At 34.5% G+C, this 18,946-nt stretch overlaps 1 protein-coding gene across 1 annotated transcript in view; it reads left to right on the top strand.

The window, feature by feature from the left end:
- Gnai1 (G protein subunit alpha i1) overlaps positions 1 to 15,459 on the top strand; it is an 81,033-nt gene extending 65,574 nt beyond the window's left edge. The window contains exons 5-8 of the mRNA XM_047561778.1: positions 981 to 1,109; positions 7,671 to 7,800; positions 8,817 to 8,970; positions 13,362 to 15,459. Of these exons, the coding sequence (XP_047417734.1) occupies positions 981 to 1,109; positions 7,671 to 7,800; positions 8,817 to 8,970; positions 13,362 to 13,552 (604 nt within the window). The 3' untranslated portion in view covers positions 13,553 to 15,459. The remainder of the gene's footprint in view (positions 1 to 980; positions 1,110 to 7,670; positions 7,801 to 8,816; positions 8,971 to 13,361) is intronic.
- The last annotated feature ends 3,487 nt before the right edge of the window (positions 15,460 to 18,946 follow it).

The following is an 18,946-nucleotide window of genomic DNA, read 5'->3' as shown; positions in this document are numbered from 1 at the left end:
ATTTATTCCTAAGTTATCTGTTCAGTACTGATCTAGTATTTCAGGATATTGCAGTGATACCCACCATTTTCGGCTGACCTCATTTAACATTGTACACAGTCTACTAAGGGGCCTGCTCTCCAAGAATTAAGACCTGACCGTTCCTGTCTCCATGTTGGCTTGCAGTTTCTAATGGGAGTGACATTCCCTGTTTTTTTACCCCCTCGTTCATGTTTCTGATTATTACTCTCATTGTCCACGAATCCTTTACTCATCCAGGCCCACATTTATCTTCCATACCTACACTTTCTGTGAGTTATTGCTGCTACCACACAATTTGGCAAAACATAATTTACTTTCTTACTTTGCATGATAAGATACCACTACATTTTTATATCACAAAATATTTGGCATCATTGGGAGAAAGTATTAGATAAGTGACTAAAATCATTGAGTTGTAAAATGTGGGTATTGGTTTAGAGAGCAGTAAAATCCAGACTACAGGAGCCAGGTTGGGTCTTATCCTGCAGATAAGATTGAGAAGAACCAGCATCTCATTCAATCTTTGCCTGAGGTTTCTTCAATACTTTAGCCAAAATTAAGACTTTTAAAGTCTTCAACAAAAGAGTAATATATGCAACATAAGTACAGTTCACCAAAAAAGTGTAATGAACAATTTTAAGACAAATTCATTAGCTTGGACTTTTTTTAAAAAGTTATTCTTTTTCCTTTGGATTACTGTAACTAAAAGACAAAGTGCACATTTTAAGAATACTAAAAGAACTTGGTGGTTAGATAAGTCTAAACATTTTCATTTCAGCTAGTAGAAATCATGTAAGATCTAAGCCTAAATTGATAGTTTTACATCATTACACAGAAATTCAAAAATGTCCAATGATTTTAGAGTATGGCAGTCATTAAGATATTATAGTCTTTGTTTTGAATGATCTTTATTGGCTATATTTATGATTAGCATGTTGTTTTGTTGCCTGTTTTTTCAGCTATTTGAATGACTTGGACAGAATAGCACAACCAAATTATATCCCAACTCAGCAAGATGTTCTCAGAACCAGAGTGAAAACTACAGGGATTGTTGAAACCCATTTTACTTTCAAAGATCTTCATTTTAAGTGAGTAGCTTCTAAACATATTATTTATAAATTTAGATATAAAACACATTCCTTTAGAAATAAAAGATACAGTAGTAAAAGTTTGTAACATTTTTAAGGTTGGAAATTGCAGTCAGAAAAACTTTGCACAAATAATTGAACAAAAGAATCGGGAGAAAAAAAAGGTCAAAAAGAAGTATTCTTACGAAGATTATTTTCATTTTTATTTAAGAAAAAAATACAGGTAAATGGCTGTAATTTTTACAGTGGTTTAAATGAAAATAGTGTTTTGACTTTTATTTCTGAACAGAAAATACTGGGAAAATATTGCTCTCTGGTTTCTTTGATAGACTATTTGCTTATTTATGGAAATGTTTGAAAAGAAGGGTGCCTTTTAAATTTTTTCAAGAAAATTCTTATTCATAGCCAAGTGATATTTGCACTATTTCATGATGAGAAATGTTTACTTAAAGTGTACTGAATATTAACTTCCTGAGTTCTGAACAGAGAAGCACTGAATTTTAGCCTTTAGTAATGGAAGGGATATTGGAGTTCGTTTAGTTCTGTTCCCTCATTTTATAAGGAACCAGGCTCAGGGAAGGTCAGTAAAACATTGAATACAAATTTACAGAACTGGGTTTCTCTTTTTTCATTAAATAACTGTTTTCAAAATAAGAAAAACTGTTGGACTTAAACAAATGTAACGTTTTAATTTGCACATTCTTATTTTATCTCTACAGCCTTCCTCATCAATTATTTTCACCTAGTTTTCCCTATCAGGTTATCTGCTGCTTTGTCTAAATCTTCCACTTACTAATTCATAACTCACCAGTCAAAATTGTCATATGTGTGCATTGTTGATCATATTTCTGTTCACCTTATTCCAGTTAGAATAATAACAATAAAATCAAGGAAAACAAGGTTTTATGTCCTATGTAAAGATAGATGCATGAGTAAATAATTTAACATCACAGAATTTTCTACTGACACAAAACTTCTTTGTTTTCATAGAAATCCCAGATTACTGGTTTTACTTTATCTTAAAAAAAAATACTGATAAAAAACTATAGATATTCCTTTCTTTCCCCCTTAGTATTATTCCTTTCTATACTTTGAAGCTATATAAAGAGGCTAGCAAGTTTTTTTCTTAAACTAGTTTCTCATGATTCAAATTCATTTAAAAATGTCACATTTCCTAAGTGCCATTTAAGTGTTCAGAAGAAGGGACACTGAACACTAAGCTCTTAAATCCCTGTGAGGCCCTTCTCAGAGGCAGAACCTGAATCCCACCAACACAACAGAGTCACATTATTCATACTTAGGAAAACCCACATGTTCCCAGATCCATATAAATATTAACTAATGAATACTGTTGGATATAAAAAATGCTAAAATTTGACATGTAGATTTGTAGGTTTTGTTTTTATTAATTTTCTTACACAGAAAAATAACACAGAGGGTTTTTTATTTTATTATTTTATTTTTATTTTTTTGTTGTTGTTTTGTTTTTTCACCCCAAGAAAGTTGAGATTCATTTTCAGGAAGACTGCAGCCTCCAGTCAGGTGCCACTGTATACCTGCAGAGCTTTGTAGACAACCTGACTCAAATTGAGCATGCCCCAGTTGTCGCATGAATTACAAAACATCTTTATGCTCTGTTTTAAGAAAGTTTTCATAATTTTTATACTCCATGTCTTTTTCTAGATTTCACTTTTAAAAAATACTATAAGGGTATAGATAAATCATTTGTACTTGTGATAGATTATTTTCTAATTTTTAATGAAGCTTTTTATTTTCTTTGTAAAAATTCAAACTTTACAAGAATGCATGTATATTCTCTTATTAGCTTTTATCCTTCTCCATCCCCACAGTACCAGAAATGTAGGATTAAAAATGAAAAACAGAAGATTAAATTTTTTTAATAAACCTAACAAATTGTTAAGTAATTATACCAAAAAGTAATTTATTTTCATTTGGCTTGTAAATAGAGTATTCCATATTGTTATCATTTTATCTCTTCTTTTTTACTTTGATTGAAAATGTTTGATTCAAGATAATCATTCTAAAATAGGGCTTTACTATGAATTATGGGTTAGACTAATGCTCTGAAATGATAATGATAATAAAGCCGAATTTCTAAAAACATATTAACAAAACATTCCTAGTGAGACATAAAATCATCAGTTCACTTCCTAAAGAAAGCTTAACTGTTACAAGCTGAAAGCACAGTTAAATATTTACGACCGTGCCTCTGATTGCTTCCACAGCTTTCTGAAAGATAACACATTTGTTACTGTCTTCTGTTACTGATTTATCAGTGGCTCAAGGAACTGAGTTTTTCAGAGAATGAAAGTTCCATTTCAGTGTTCTATGACCTCTTTTACCCACAAAAAAATAATCATTGCTGTGCTTTCTGAAATGAATATTCAGATCATAAGTAGTTTGTCTGGCAGTGTTAACTGCTTGGTTCATAAAGTGGTGTAATTTTTTTTTTTTTTTTTGGTACCAGGGATTGAACCCAGAGCAGTTAAGCACTGCGCCACATCCCCAGCCCTTTTCTGTTTTTTATTTTGAGACATGGTCTCACTAAGCTGTTGAGGCCGACTTTGAATATGCAGCCCTCCTGCCTCAGCCTCCTGAGCCACTGGGATTACAGGTGTGCCACCACACCCAGCACTCATTTCACTCTTAAGCCCCAGCATACATGTTGTCTCCTGGTGGTCTCATTCCTTGAATCACTCACTGTCTTTTAGCGGGCTACTATAATTGCCGGATGTTAACTGACCATGTGATATGTCTGATCTGGGAACTGTTATCATATTTATCAAAACTATGAAGTGATTTTTAACTTTAAGGAAGTGTGCTGTTAGAATGAGAATTTAAAATATTTCTTTAAATCTAGTGCACTTTAGTTTCTGATTTTTTTTTTTTTTTTTTTTTTTTTTTTTACCTTTTACCTTTTTTTTAAAGACCATTTTCTGAAGAAAACTTACTGTTGTAAGTTTATAGGTTAGCAAGTAAGGATTCTAGGTCTAAGTTCTTCTGTTGAGTAGTTGGAAAAACTTCATTAAGACCCATCATTCTTGGGCTGGGTTTGTGGCTCAGTGGTAGGGCCCTTACCAGCATGTGTAAGGCACTGGCTTCAGTTATCAGCACTACATAAAAATAAATGAATAAAATAAAGGTTTATCAACATCTGAAAAATAAAAATTTTTAAAAAACCCTTCATTCTGTATAAATAATATGTACCAATTAAAAAAAAAAGTCCTATCAGAAAGATGGGGCACCAAGAATAGAAAGCTAAATAGATACAGTTAATACACAATGTATCCTATCAATTTGTGCAATTATTTATTAGTAATTATGTGTTAATAAATACATTTAAAAATTAAAATATGTATTAATAATTGTGGTTTTAAAAATATCTTAAAATTTCTATAAGATCCTGGACATCTCCCACCTGTTGACTCTCATTCACTAAAGTTGAAAATCACTGGCTGAGGCCAAAAGTTCTTTGTTTATAAGCAATATATGAAGGATCCTCATTTACTTATATTTCATTGATTAAATAAATACATTGAAGAGATTTCTTCCGTAGTCAAATTACTTAATAAATTACAATTAAAGTTCTTTCATAGTTAACTTTCCCACAAAGTAACCGATAGATCTACACCTTGAACATAACAAAGTCTCTTATTTCTTTAAAGTGCTTTGAAATATTCTTCAGACAGTTTATTCATTCAGTCCGTAAAGATTTGTGAAGTTCTTGGCTATGTGTGTCCAATGTTGGAACATAAAAAGAACAAAAAGAGAGAAAAATCTTCATCTTTACATTCATGAGGTAGAGCTAGGAAAGGAAAGAGGTAAATGACAGGAAGTTGAATATTTGTGAGATGCAAAGAGCAATAGAGAAAAGTAGAATTTATAGAAAAAAAAAAAATACATGGTAAGAGAATCTGTTCACTTCCCAGGGTTGCCATTACAAATTACCACCAACTGGGTGCAAAAACAAGTAGAAATTTTTTTTCTCCAAGTTCTGGAGGTTAGAAGATTGAAATAGAAGATTGAAATCCATATGTCAGCTAGGCCTTGTTCCCTCTGAAGGCTCTAAGGAAGAATCTTCTCTCTTCTTAGCCAGCTGCTGGAGGTGACTGGCAATTCATGACTTTCCTTGGCTTGTAGTTATGTCACTCCCGTATTTACCTGTTTTCAGATTTCCTTCTTCCCTGTGTGTGTGGTTCCTTTTTGCTTAAGAATTAATTCCTCAGCTTACCTTCCTGCTCTTGTTTTAGCATGAGCACCAGCAAAAAAACAGAGTTGCAGTTTTCACACTTTTCTTTGCAGATATCTTCAGCTGAATGTCCAAAATCATTGCTTGCAATTTCTGCCTTCTACCCAATTCAGTCAACTGTTTGCATTTTATAACAAGGATTGCCTTTTCTGCAGTATGTAACATGTCCACCCCCGCCCCACCTCACACCTTTGGTACCAGGTTTCGATAAATTGTTGAGGGCCTCACTAAGTTGATGAAACTGACTTTGAACTTGGGATTCTCCTTCCTTGGCCTCCCAATCCACGGATTACAGGCTATAATGTGTTTTCATTTCCTTTTAAGACCTCATTTCAAACCTCTTCAAGGTTGAACTGTCCACTAGCATTCTGCAAAACAATATATGCATTCTTTAAGCAAAGCTTTCCCACTGTTCACTTCCATCTGAGTTGTTAATACCTGCATTTCTATTACTCATCTCTTCAAAATAGTCTAGATTTCTTTTTTTCTGTGAAGTGCCTCAGGATTCTTCTAGCTGCTGTTCATTTTCTAGTTCCAAAGCTACTTAACACATTTTTAGCACCCCTGTCTTGGTACCAGTCAGTATTCTCCAGAGAAATAGAATCGATGACCTGTAGTGCAGGTTGGCAGGCTTGGAGACAAGGTATTGTGCAGTCTTGTGGAAGAATTTCATTTTCTTCTGAGAAACCTCAGTTTTTGCCTTTAGGCCCTTTTTACTGATTGCAAGAGACCCGTCCATGTTACTGAGGACTGTCTCCATGACCTAAAGTCGTGATCGTAGATATTAACTGCACCTAGAACATTCATTTCTCAGAGGCACCTAGATGAGTGTTTGATTAAATAGGTGTAATAGCTTAATCAAGGTGATAACACAAAAGTCACCAGCACAAGAGAGAAAATGTGGGAGGGGTTGAGGTGGATTGTTACAGTGCATGAACAGAGAATAGGTGACATTTGATCAGAGAAGTTTTCTAAGAAAGGCTATCTGTTCAATTATCTATTATTGTCAAATCATGTTCCAAAGCAATTTTGCAAATATTTACACAATTAAAATGAATATATTTTCTTTTACTTTGTTCTTATTTAACCTCTATGGCCCTTTTCTGCATCCTTTTTGTATTCTATCCTTTTTTTTTAAATTCATTTTGATTTATTATGTGGAAGAATCCTTTTGTAATGTGGCACACTTTAATGAACAATTTCTGGCTAAACCAAAATAAAGGTTGCATTTTTAAATGATGATAAAAGTAACAATAGTAGTTGATGTACTCAGAGTTGGTTTATAGGCCAATACTGCTCTATAGGGAAAATTCTTTTGCCTGGGAATTAAACAAGGGACTGTTTTAATTAGTGCACCATCTAGATAAATGGAGCTTTTAAAAATGTACCAGTTTGCATGGTGTTTCCATTATATAAGTGGTTATTTCTAGGTTGCATAATGTAGTCTATGCAAATTTAAACTTTTGCTTAACTTTATAATCTCTTGCCAGGAAAAAGAGGAAAAGGCCACTGTCTGTCGCTATACAGTTTGATAGTGTTGTTACCTCATTCCCTAACCTGTAATGGTTCCCTATTGTATGTTGTGTAAAAACTGAGTGTTTTTTTTTTTTTTTTTCCACTCCAAATTCCAAGGCTTTTCAGTAGGTCTACAATTTATTTCATGTTTTCAGTTCTCATATTTTTTCATACCACAATTTTACTTTTTAATCTAGGCAAGTTTTTTTTGCCTGTATTTGAATTTGATTTGCTTATTCTACATTTTCCTACCTGGAATTGTTTCTCCTTTACATCAAAGTAATGACGTACTGCTTATTGCCTCTGAGAGAAACTCACAGTGGGAAATAGGGAGCCATGCCCTCTGCCCCTAATGTCCCATGACTGGCAAATTGAATTTGTACCCTTTGATCTTTGTATTCCCCAGTTGCTTTCTGTGACTTCTCAGTGTTTATATGTAGGACAGTCCTTTTCATTTGTATTTGCTTTAATGTCCTAAGTGTTCTCATATGTTAATGAATGTCCTTATTTTTGTTGAGGATTTTTTTTTTTTTATTTTAGAGATACTCACCCTGTAATCAAAGATGTTAAAATAAATAAATAAATAAACTGAGCAGACATTTTACCCTTTGAGAAAACCAGTTTGTGACATTGTTTTCCTCCCACTCAGTCCTTTTCTCCTTTCTTCCCATCCCACATTCCTCCAGCTGTTTGGAGCATTTTTGTCTGCATTTCAGAACTCCTCAGAGCTTTTGAACATATACGGGGATGTCAACTCATGATTTTTGTTCTTGCAGAATGTTTGATGTGGGAGGTCAGAGGTCTGAGCGGAAGAAGTGGATCCACTGCTTCGAGGGAGTGACAGCCATCATCTTCTGTGTGGCCCTGAGTGACTATGACCTGGTTCTGGCTGAAGATGAAGAAATGGCAAGTACAACCCTTTTGAGTCTTGAGCATGAAATATGCAGAGCTGGAGATGGTGTTGCCAAGAACTTTTCTGAGAAACATTCTTGAGAAATTCTTGCTTATGCCTGAATTATTTGAAAGTTCAGGCTCTTCTCTTCAACTTTTCTGTTTGCATAATAAAAGGAAAAGTATGCTAAAGAATCACAGATGAGGAAGAGATTGAGAGTCAGTTTCACCTCAGCCCTGTATGTTTATACATTTCCAGTGTATCATACTTACAGACTAAATAAATTTAAAGTTAGGTCCATGATAATCCAAGACTCATTTTTCTTCATTTGTTATTTCTGCCAGTTTAGTAATCTTTGATGTACGCAGTGTTTTGTAATTTTCAGATATGTTTCAGTGCCATTAATTTGGAGAAATAGAAATAGAAATTTAAACTGTCATTTTAAATTATCTTTAATGCAAAGTGGAAAAAAAAGAGATAGGAAGTGTCAGTGTTTTTAAAGTCAAGTATATACAATTAAAGTGCAACACCATACTTTCCTTCATTTCAGTGCTATAAAATATCTCAGTGCCCCCTTTGAATACAGACCCTGGAAGGGTAAGAAACAAGAATTGGAAATCTCCTTTCTTTAGACTGTCAGTTTGTTAAATTTATTTATCTTTAAAAGCCCCACTTACCTCTTAATGAAAACTTAGATGAGCCCTGCCATCTTGGATTTTTTATCAGATGTTCACTGTTGGGCATCAGATTATTGTAACATCCTGCACAGGAGGTCCCCAGGCATAGCACAGGAATGACAGCACTCAGCAAGTAATTATTGAGTGCAAAAAGCCATGAGACACTCATCTTAGCTAACATCAAAGTGTACTTAAAATGGCAGAAATGCATTTTTGTAGAGTGTTATCTGTGTTTCAATTAAGAAGTTCTGTTTTATTGAACACTGATTTCTGAAAATAGTCATCAAGGTCCTTGCTATTAGTGAAAACTTGATTTTATATTAGTGAAAACTTGATTTTATTTTCTATTGTAGAATCGAATGCATGAAAGCATGAAATTGTTCGACAGCATATGTAACAACAAGTGGTTTACGGATACATCCATTATACTGTTTCTAAACAAGAAGGATCTCTTTGAAGAAAAAATCAAAAAGAGCCCCCTCACTATATGCTATCCAGAATATGCAGGTATTTTGCTTTTCTTTGAATAACTTAACACATCATGTATTTCTAAGTAAAGCTTCCCCTAAGGCAAGATTTCAGTTGATTTAAATCTCTCAACTTTTGATAGCTCTTATGCCTTTAGGGAATATTATTTATCAAACTGCATTTGAACCCAAGATGTGGAAGAGATTACTGAAAACAATGTGTTCATTTTATGGAAAAGCAGATTGATAGATAATTTTCAGTGATGACTGCAAGTCTTCATAGAGTTAAGATATTGGTTTATTCATCCAGGAAACAGATCCCAAGAGAGGTATTGTGGTATGCACTTAAATAAAACATGTCTCTGCTCCCTGTCTGATTGACATAAACAGACTAGAGCTGTACACCATGCCACTAAGAAGGAACATGGGCATTCTTGTAAGGAGAAAAATAAAGGAAATAGTGAGACAGCTAACTCTTCTCATCAGAGAAGATTTCTTAAGAAGTCTAAAGTTTGATAATGAGACTGTTAATGATGCTTTAATTTTACTACTCTGGGACATGCACTGGGAGTGAAAAAAATAAAAGTGCAATCCTAGCTTTTTCAAAATTAGCTCCTTGACCTTGAACAAGACTTATAATTTATCTAGGTTTCAGTGCACCGTCTGTAAAATCAGGAATTGGGGTCTACATTGTTTTGAGTCTAGTCTAGCTCCTCCTAGCCTGCTCTCAGGAGTGTACCCTGGGAATAGAGCTATTTACCCTCCCCCACACACCAAATTACAGCTCCTCTGTTACAGAGTAACTCAGTTTTCATCTGTTTTACACATTGAGATTCTGAGTAAGATTTTAGTTTAGTAAAGAGCACTCTATACCTTAATAACAAAAACATATAGCTACAACTGACTTAAATGATCTCTAAATCAAAATATTCTGAGGAGTTTAGTTACTTACCCTTAACTAGTCTTTCCTGCTTAAAAAATAAATCTCAAGAACTTGTTTGATTATGAACAAAATTTTAGTTCATCTTAATAATAATTAATAATTGTACTGTCAATGACTGCCATTTCCAGGGGACATTAGTCAATCCTGTGTATCAGTACTTGGATCGCCCTACTCATAGAGGTGTGAACACTTGAGCTTAACAAAAACCATAGAGTCCAGTTTCAGACCCAAGTTGATTGCTCTCCTGCATCCAGACCATTAATAACTAGGCTACATTTAATTAAATTCTCTGTGGAAGCAAAAGAGAAATGCTACTCATTATTATAGCCCTGTCTGTCTACTGTGAAGTTATACTTTAATTCACAATAATTTCATACAGTAATTTGCTTAAAAACTTTTGCAAGTCACAGTATCCTAAGTAACTTTATTCAGAAAGATTTTTAGTGCTTATTAAGAATAAAATTACTCTTTGTTCAATTCCAAGATTGGAGTAATCTAGAAACAAGGTTCTCAGTTTTCCCTTTCTTGAACATATTTTTTGGTTTATTTTTTATCATTTTTTATGATGAAGTAGCTGTTTTGTACAAATTCATAAAAACCAAAGTATCGAAATTAGTCCATAAATATTATATGCCTGTAGGAACTTCACAGCAACCAAGAATGTACTTGTTAGCCCTTTCCTCCCCAGGTGTACAGTGTGTTCAGGAATTATTGCTTATATTGTCAAGTTAGAATTCCTGATCTCAGAATCTTTGCCCATAAATAATATTAGATCATTATTTCATATCTCCAGTGTTAAGATTATAATTTAAAATCTACACTGTACGCCCTACATATCGATTCAATTGCCACTTGCTTCAACCTCAGCTCTCGGTTCCTAGGGCCATTGCTTCCTATGAAATAAGCCTGGCTGGCCCCCAAAACACACCCTCATTTTCTCTGTTGTCTGCTTGCTCTTGTGCTCTCTTCCTCTGCCTTTTTTTCCTGTCTGTTGCCATTTCACTGGATTCCATCTGCAGCCCTGCAGTCCCTCAGCACTCTGCCCTTTCACAGACATATTTATTCTCTGACATGTTCTTGTCGACCTGAATTTCTCTCTGGAGCCTCAGGCTTGCATTACCAACTGCTGCGTGCCCTCTTACGTTTCTTAGCACCTGAAATTCAAACCAAGCTCATATTTTTACTCAGATTTCCTTCTTTCCCTTTTGATTGTGTCATCAACTTCTCAGTTCTCCATTCTTAAAAGTTTTTTTGTATACTCATCTTTGTTCAGGAAAATTCCATCACATTGTTTGAAAATATGTATCACCTTGACACATACACTTTGCTGTCCTATTCTTAAGATTTAAAATCAGATTAAGGAATGTGCTTATTGGTTCAATCCTGTAACTTGTAACTCTTGGGATATAGTAATTTAACCAGTTTCCTTGAATATTTATAGCAAATGAGCACTCACTGTAAACTATTCCAAAACATATTTTTAATTTAGGGGTCACATTAACTTCCTTGGTCCAACAAGACACTGTTCATTGCTTCAGAATTTCGGAGCAATAACATCATTATGATTTAATAAGATAAAAATGGAGTTGTTGAAATATACGATTATCTGCTAGGAACATCAGAATTCAAATGTAAACCTCTTCAAAGACAGTAGTTTTACTATGTCTTTATCCCTTATATAATGAGTTCCCTAAGCCCAGCATCTTGGCCTTTGTCATGTTGAATTTACAAGGTGTCATGTAAGACAGGCAAGGAGCTTAGGAAGCTGTAGAATCTGAATCTTATCCTTGAAGTGTTCACATTCTAGTTTAGGCACCCTACTGCTGAAAAAAGTATTTGAGACCCTGTAAAGCAGTGTAACCGAAACTGAAATAGAGTTTTTCCATCGTCTAGGGATTTTTAGTGATACAGAGCCCATAGGAATTGGGATAATTCTGAAGTTATATGGAGTGCCAATTGTGAGCAACCTGAAAGCTGGTTGGAGAAATCAGGTGGTGCAGGACAGTGCAGAGGAAAACCTTCAGCAACACAGGGGGCAGTTTGTATATTAGGTCCTTCTGATACAAAGGGAGCCTCCCATGGGGACTAGCAGGCCTCAGAATAGCATTCTAGAATAGACTGGGTAGCAGAGGACCTTAAAAGCCAGACATATAATCTTGGATTATTACTACTAAAGAGGGTTTTAAATAATGTATTCAAAGGAACATTTTACATAACTCTTTTATATATCATCTTGTATTCATTAATATATTTTATTACAGTACTGTTATGCGTATAGACATACACTCTCAGCACAAGTGAAGCATTGAGTCTTTTAAAGTGAACATGCAAAGTGAAAAGTGGAGAAGGAACATCCACCACTCCATTCAGGAGAGCATTTCCAGGATCACAGGAGACCTATCGTGCCTCCTCCCAACCTTAACTAATCAAGCACCTCCCTCCCACCCCTTCCAACCACAGAGTAATCATTATCTTGCCTTTTGTCTCTTCTGTGTATTTTTAATATTTTTCAAACATTTGTTGTATCACACAGTATGTACTGTTTTTGTTTCTGGCTTCTTTTGTTGAACGAAATATTAAGAAGATTAAGAAGGTTCTGTGTTACTGTGTGTTCCTGTGGTATTTTTGTTCTCATCTCTTGCCTGTTGTATGAATATACCAGAATTTTTTAGCTGGCTACAGTTGATGAACTTTAGTACCACTGTTAATATTCTCCATATGTCTTCTAATGAACATGTACATATAATTGCATTAAGTATATAGTAAAACCTGACTTGCTGGGTTAGAGTATGTGTGCAGTTTTCATTAGGTACTGCCAACCAATTTCTGAATTGTTTGTACTTTGAAGTCTTTAGTCAGTAACCTGAAAGTAGAAGTGCGTCATTCATTATTTGTAATCATGTAGCCTTAAGCTATATTGTACCCACTTGTACAATTTGAATAAACAAGAATGATAAATGCTAGTTCATGTGTAAATAGGAAAGTAGAAAAAGCTGATCAGCATTCACCCAGCATTATTGATCTGCTACTAGACTAGAACTGCAACAGCATGCCAACATCAGGCACCCAAGTGGTTCACTTTGGGGTGTAGGTGATAGAGGATAAGAATAAAAAGAAGATCTGATATTTGGAGATTGAGGTTAGAACAAAGACCACAACAAATATGAATACTGTGCAGGGGGCTGGAGATCTAGCTCAGTTGGTAGAGCGCTTGCCTTGCAAGCACAAGGTTCTGGGTTCAATCCCTAGTACTGCAAAAAAAAAAAAAAAAAAAAAAAAAACTGTGCAAAGGAGATTTTCGTTTTAAGGACTAACTTATAGTCCTTAAAGGTAGTTAACTCAGCTGTTTTTCATTTAGAAGAAATCCTTTCTCTCATTCTTTAGGGCAAAATGCAGCTATGGAGTCATACTTTTATATTTTAAGGTTCGTTTTGCTTAGTAGTATAAGTACTTTTAACTTTTTGTATCCTTTGCTTTTCCCATCTCAGGATCAAATACATATGAAGAAGCAGCTGCATATATTCAATGTCAGTTTGAAGACCTCAATAAAAGAAAGGACACAAAGGAAATATACACCCACTTCACATGTGCCACAGATACTAAGAACGTGCAGTTTGTTTTTGATGCTGTAACAGATGTCATCATAAAAAATAATCTAAAAGATTGTGGTCTCTTCTAAGTTTTGCAGTTAATAGTAACATGCATTTTCAAACCAAATGAGTACTTATGTATGGATCTCTCTAGACTAGAGTCTTGCAGCAACACAGAATGTAGTATATAGCAGATGCATCTGGGATCTGACCAAAGTGGTTCTGTTTTGTTTCTTTAGCTGAGAGTAACAGAAGGACCTTTTTTAATTGTGAAAGATGGTCCTGAATGTGAAATGAAGGACAGTGTTAAAGCTGGGCTCTAGTGTATTGATTTCTGTGTAAGTGTAAATATGCAAATGTATGTATAATGTATTTATAACTTTAATTTCCCACATTACTTTTAGGTTTAAAGAGTGGCAACTTATAATTCTAGTGTGATGGCTTTGGAAATAACATTAATATTAAGTACCTTGTACTGAACGACAGACTTTTACTATGTTTGCCAGTTTCAAAAAGCTTTATTTATGTTCATGTCCTATAAATTTTTAGGTACAATAATTGATATTAGAAAATGTCACAGCCCCTTATCTTGATTATATGTATACTTGTATTCATAAAAATGTTATTTGTATGAACATTGCACAGACTATTTTAATAACATGATTTGTTCTTTAAATCTAATGTGTTTTATTGAAACGTTCTTTAAAAGGATGAGTATTCCTGCCTTTGGATCAATTATTTCAATATGTATGCGTTTCAACTGTTCTTTTATTTAATGAGTGCATGATGCTCTGATTCTACATTATATTTAGTTTGAAAACTAAAACTTTAGATTTTTGAGGATATACTATCTTAGACTTATAAACACGTAATTTTTATTCAGTTGGTTTGTTTTCACTTTGAATTTTAATATCTGGATAGTATTCATGCATTACCTTAAAGGTGATGCCAGATTAATTTTATACACTTTAAATAACTACATTTTTATTTATAACTAAGTTTAGGTGGATGTTGAGAGCATTTTTGTGGGTAAAAAAAAATTTAGCATAATGAATTTTGAGACATTCATTTGTGTATTTCCTTTGGGAAATCCCTTGTACTTAGCATACATAATAGTTTCTTGTTTGCAGGATAACATGAAAGATCTTTGAATACTCTATTGCTGATATTTTATGTAAGCTTTAAATTCATACATGTAACTAGTTTCCAATTCTAACACTATGTTAAAATAACTTTTTTTCCTTAGATATCCAAATTCCCTTTAGTTGTTTAAATTTATATTTTTTTTCTTTTTAAATTATTCTGTTATTTCTGACAATTAAATGGACAATAATACTTGGAAAAATGAGTAATAGTATTTAACAGAATCAGTGATTGTGTGTCTGGTCCAATAAGTGTTATATATCAGCTAGATATTGAACAGTGATAGAATCATTTTTTTAAGGTTATTTACAAGGTGTCTCTGAGACCTTGTTTTAACAAAATGAACAGCACTCCCTGCCCCATTTCTCTTTTTTTAAAACTCATCCTGAAAGATTAAGTCTTTTGGTAAACTTTGCCGGTAAGTGGTTTCCGAGTTTAGTTATGTGTCACTGTTTCGTTCAAGTTTGTTTGTTGAAGTATGTGTATATGTGTGTGTGTATGGGTAAACACAAACTACATTCATATCTGTTTCATTGGGGGATTTATTTCCTTCTTTGTGATGTAAAGAAATTCAAAGTTATCAAAATTCCTTAAATGTGTTAGTTTAGATTCTTTATGTGCCTTTCATGAAAGATATGTTTTCATTAATTTTATTGATGGAAGATCTGTAAGATCCACATTGTGAAGCTATATATGAAATTTATATTATGAATAAATTTGAATGATGAGGAATATGGTTTAAAAAGCCACAAAGAAGCACATACTGGTGACCATCATTGATGAATTCTTGAACTTTATTCTCTGTGATTGTGTTACTAATAAATCCTAATAAATCTAAATTTTTAAAATTTTACAAACCTGTTGGCTAAACCCAATATGCACTAGAATTTAAGTATCATTGTATGGTATATTTATTTCTTCTTTCACAAAGCTCTTTTTGCAATTCTATTTCAAAAGCTTGAGTTTCCTGCCCCACTTGTTCTTCTATGGCAGTAAAATGCCAGGTTTGGGATTACCTGCTTGAATACCTCTTCTGAGAATTCATCACCTGCTCCTGCTCAGTGTGCCCTGAACTAAATTCATCATCATTCTCCCTTGAACCCAGTTCTCACCTTTCATTCTGACATTTTTGCTGTGGCTGTTTGGATATTGGATGTCGCCCAAAGGTCTATCCTTAAAGGTGTGGTTCCCTGGACAGTGCTTTTGGGAGGTGGTAGAATCCCTGAAAGCTGGGGCCTAGTGAGAGATCCTTAGTCATTTGGGGGCACACCCTCAGGGCATCTTTTTATGTTTGGGGTTTTTTAAATTTGTTTTTTCTGTTTTCCATTTCCATAGCAGCCTCTTGATTTCAGGTTTTCACTGAACTTCCACTTGAGGTAACATACTGATTAAATTCCCATTCCCATATCCCACATCTTTCTCTTTTAACTCAGGTTAGTTAATGAAGAGCTCTGGCTATTCTTTACTCTGTGCAGTCACCTGCATTTCTCTGACATGTCAATAAAATGAAATATAACATGGCCTGCCAGTCAGAGCTCTTCATCATCTGAGCCAGCTTCACTACTCCCCACTCTCCTCCTGTACTACATCCAAGTACTGCTCTGTTCATTGCCCACGCTCTCCTCTAAGGATTATACTACGTGATACATGTTACGTATTTTGAAACTGCCTGGTGCATATGAAGTCTTCATTCATGTCTGTTCATAGTATTATTTTATTCATCAGCACTTTTGTTTGTGATACCTCTTTTAGATTTCACTGGCATCTGTTCTGTCCTTTTGAGAACTACTTGGTTCTCTATATAGGGTTGCCAGTCACATTTCTCAGTTCCCTAGCTGTACATGCAGGCCTGATTAGTCCAAGTCCCCCGTCATTAAGCATGTGACCCAAACTGAGTCAATCAGAGTCCCAATTTGTTTTTCATTTCCCTCGGCTCATCAGGTGTAACAAACTAAACGTACCACTCCCATGGGCATATTAATAATGGGAGAGGTTGTGCATGTGTGGGGCAGGTGTACATGAAAATCTCTGTGTCATCTTCTCTCTTTTGTTCTTCATAGTGCTCTTAAAAATAAAGTGATTTTTTAAAGCCTATTAAAAAAAAGAAAGCCCCAGTTTTTGTTCCTAAAGTCCCTAAAGTTCTTGTGATGTCTACAGTTCCCTTCATTATAGTACCTTTCTGAAAAACTACTTTTTATGCTTGATCTAATTCAATCACATTTAGTCTCATACTAAAGTGTTGGATGGAATGCATATGTTCTTATTGAATGCTGACGATAATTGTGAGATAGATCCAAGAGGTTCAGAGAGGTTAGCTCAAGCATGATGAAGGTTTCAAACTTAGGCCTTCTAACTCTGTATCTGTCAGAGGACTCCAAAGAATGCTTCTTTTTTCCAGAAAATGTACATATGATCTTTCATCTAACCCACTGAGCCCTTCAGAGTTTCTCTGAACTATAATACATTTTTACCTTTAAAAAAATGGTACCTATTATATGTTGTATCAAAGCTGTTTGTGTTATCTTAACATCCATTAGATTTGAAGGTACTTGAGGCCACAGTTATATGCATTTTTATAACCTTTTTTTGTCTGTAAAACTATCCTTGGTGCCTTGCATAATGAATACATTGAATAATGTGATCAGTATTACAGGTATTAGCTGATCAGTATTACAGATATTAGCATGATCATTTCTTAGTCTCCATTTTGGAGTAGTGTAGAAAGTGATGGTGAAAATCCTAGGCTCCAGCACCCAGTGTGGATTCAAATCCTGGTGCTAGTCTGTCAGTCATTGAACCCCAAGCAGGTTATTTAATCATACTCTACCTCTTTTCATCATCTGAGAAAAATAGACTTGAATAGACCATCTTACTGGTTGTTGTCAGTGTTTCACAGTGCACGTTCAGCACTTAGAAATGAGCAGGGCTTGTAGTATACACTGTCAATGCATTTTGTTCTTGGTAATTATAAAGAATATTTGATCTTACAATACCTATTTACCAAGATAGTTATTGATATGCGTTTTGGATGAAATGCCTCAAAAACAAAATAGCTATCATACTTCATCTTTAGTTAAAACTGTGGAGTGTCTCACATTGGTATTGATACTGGAACATGTGAATAAGAGAAAAATGCATCAACTTTAGGATGCGTCTCTAATTTTAAGGTAACCATAACTACAGGAGAACTGTTATTTTAATGTTAGTTTGGGAAATTTTCTTAGTTACACTTCAAAACCCTGTCTTAACAGTTAAAATGCATTTATATCAAGAGTTTTATATTTCACAACTCCATTGGCCTGTTTCCCAGGCATTTTTTCCTTAACCAATAACTGCTCACTTTGGTGTTTGTTGTGATTTCTTTTATTTACTTGGATTTTTTTAGTTACATTAGAAGTTATGAAACACATTTCATCAAGTTAGAGACACCCAAATATGCATAGACAGGAATTGGCTGTGGTTGTCCAGGACAGAGCTGAGAATGCTTGACTGGAACAGCCCCAGTATAAATCTTCTCAAACATTATGCATAAGGTCAGTATTTCTAGCTTCTTTGAAATTTTTTTCCCTTCCTCCTGGGTCTCCATCTATAAAGGGGATGAAACCCTGTCGTTTTGCAAAGAGATCATTCTTTTGATTAAGAATGCATTGTAGTAGATTTTAAATGAGATAACTGTTGAGGAAAACATGCATAGCAGACCAGTCTAGGCAGGGACTATTTTAGCCACTTTTAATAAACAAATGTGCTGTTTCTTCCTGAGTGCTACTATAGTGCATCACTTAAAAGAAGGTACATAGAGGGGAACCCTGAGACACTAAAGGCTCAAATAAACTTCTTTTCCCAACTTCTATCCCTAGGAAGGGTACTATGATTTGAATGTGTTACCAAAAGTTCTTGTTCTGAAAACCAATCCCCAAATTCAAATGTGGATGATATTTGAATGCAGGGCCTCTGGGAGGTAAGTAGGGTCAGATGAGGTCATGAGGGTGGGGCCCCCTGATGGGATTAGTGCTTTATAAGAAGAAAAAATGAGACATGAGCTCCAGCACCTGACCATGTCATGCCAGCACCTTGACACTGGACTTCCCAGCCTCCAGAACTGTAAGAAGTAAGTCTCCATTCTGTATCACTCATTCTCAGTATTCTGTTGAAGTAGTAAAAAAACAGACTAAGATAAAGGGATTCATAAAATTTTATACCTGTGCAAACACTATGTGTGTACTTTCTGTCTTACCAGGATTTTCTGTTTTTGTTAAATGAGGTCTATAGTTTTGCAGTTAATTTTTACTACATTGGCAAATGTTTGTGCAATTTCACTGTGAAGCTAGTCTTCAAAATCA

The sequence above is a fragment of the Sciurus carolinensis genome, chromosome 8, assembly GCF_902686445.1.
Source record: "Sciurus carolinensis chromosome 8, mSciCar1.2, whole genome shotgun sequence".
In the NCBI taxonomy this organism is placed as follows: domain Eukaryota; kingdom Metazoa; phylum Chordata; class Mammalia; order Rodentia; family Sciuridae; genus Sciurus; species Sciurus carolinensis.
This window is presented reverse-complemented; position numbering and strand designations above follow the sequence as displayed.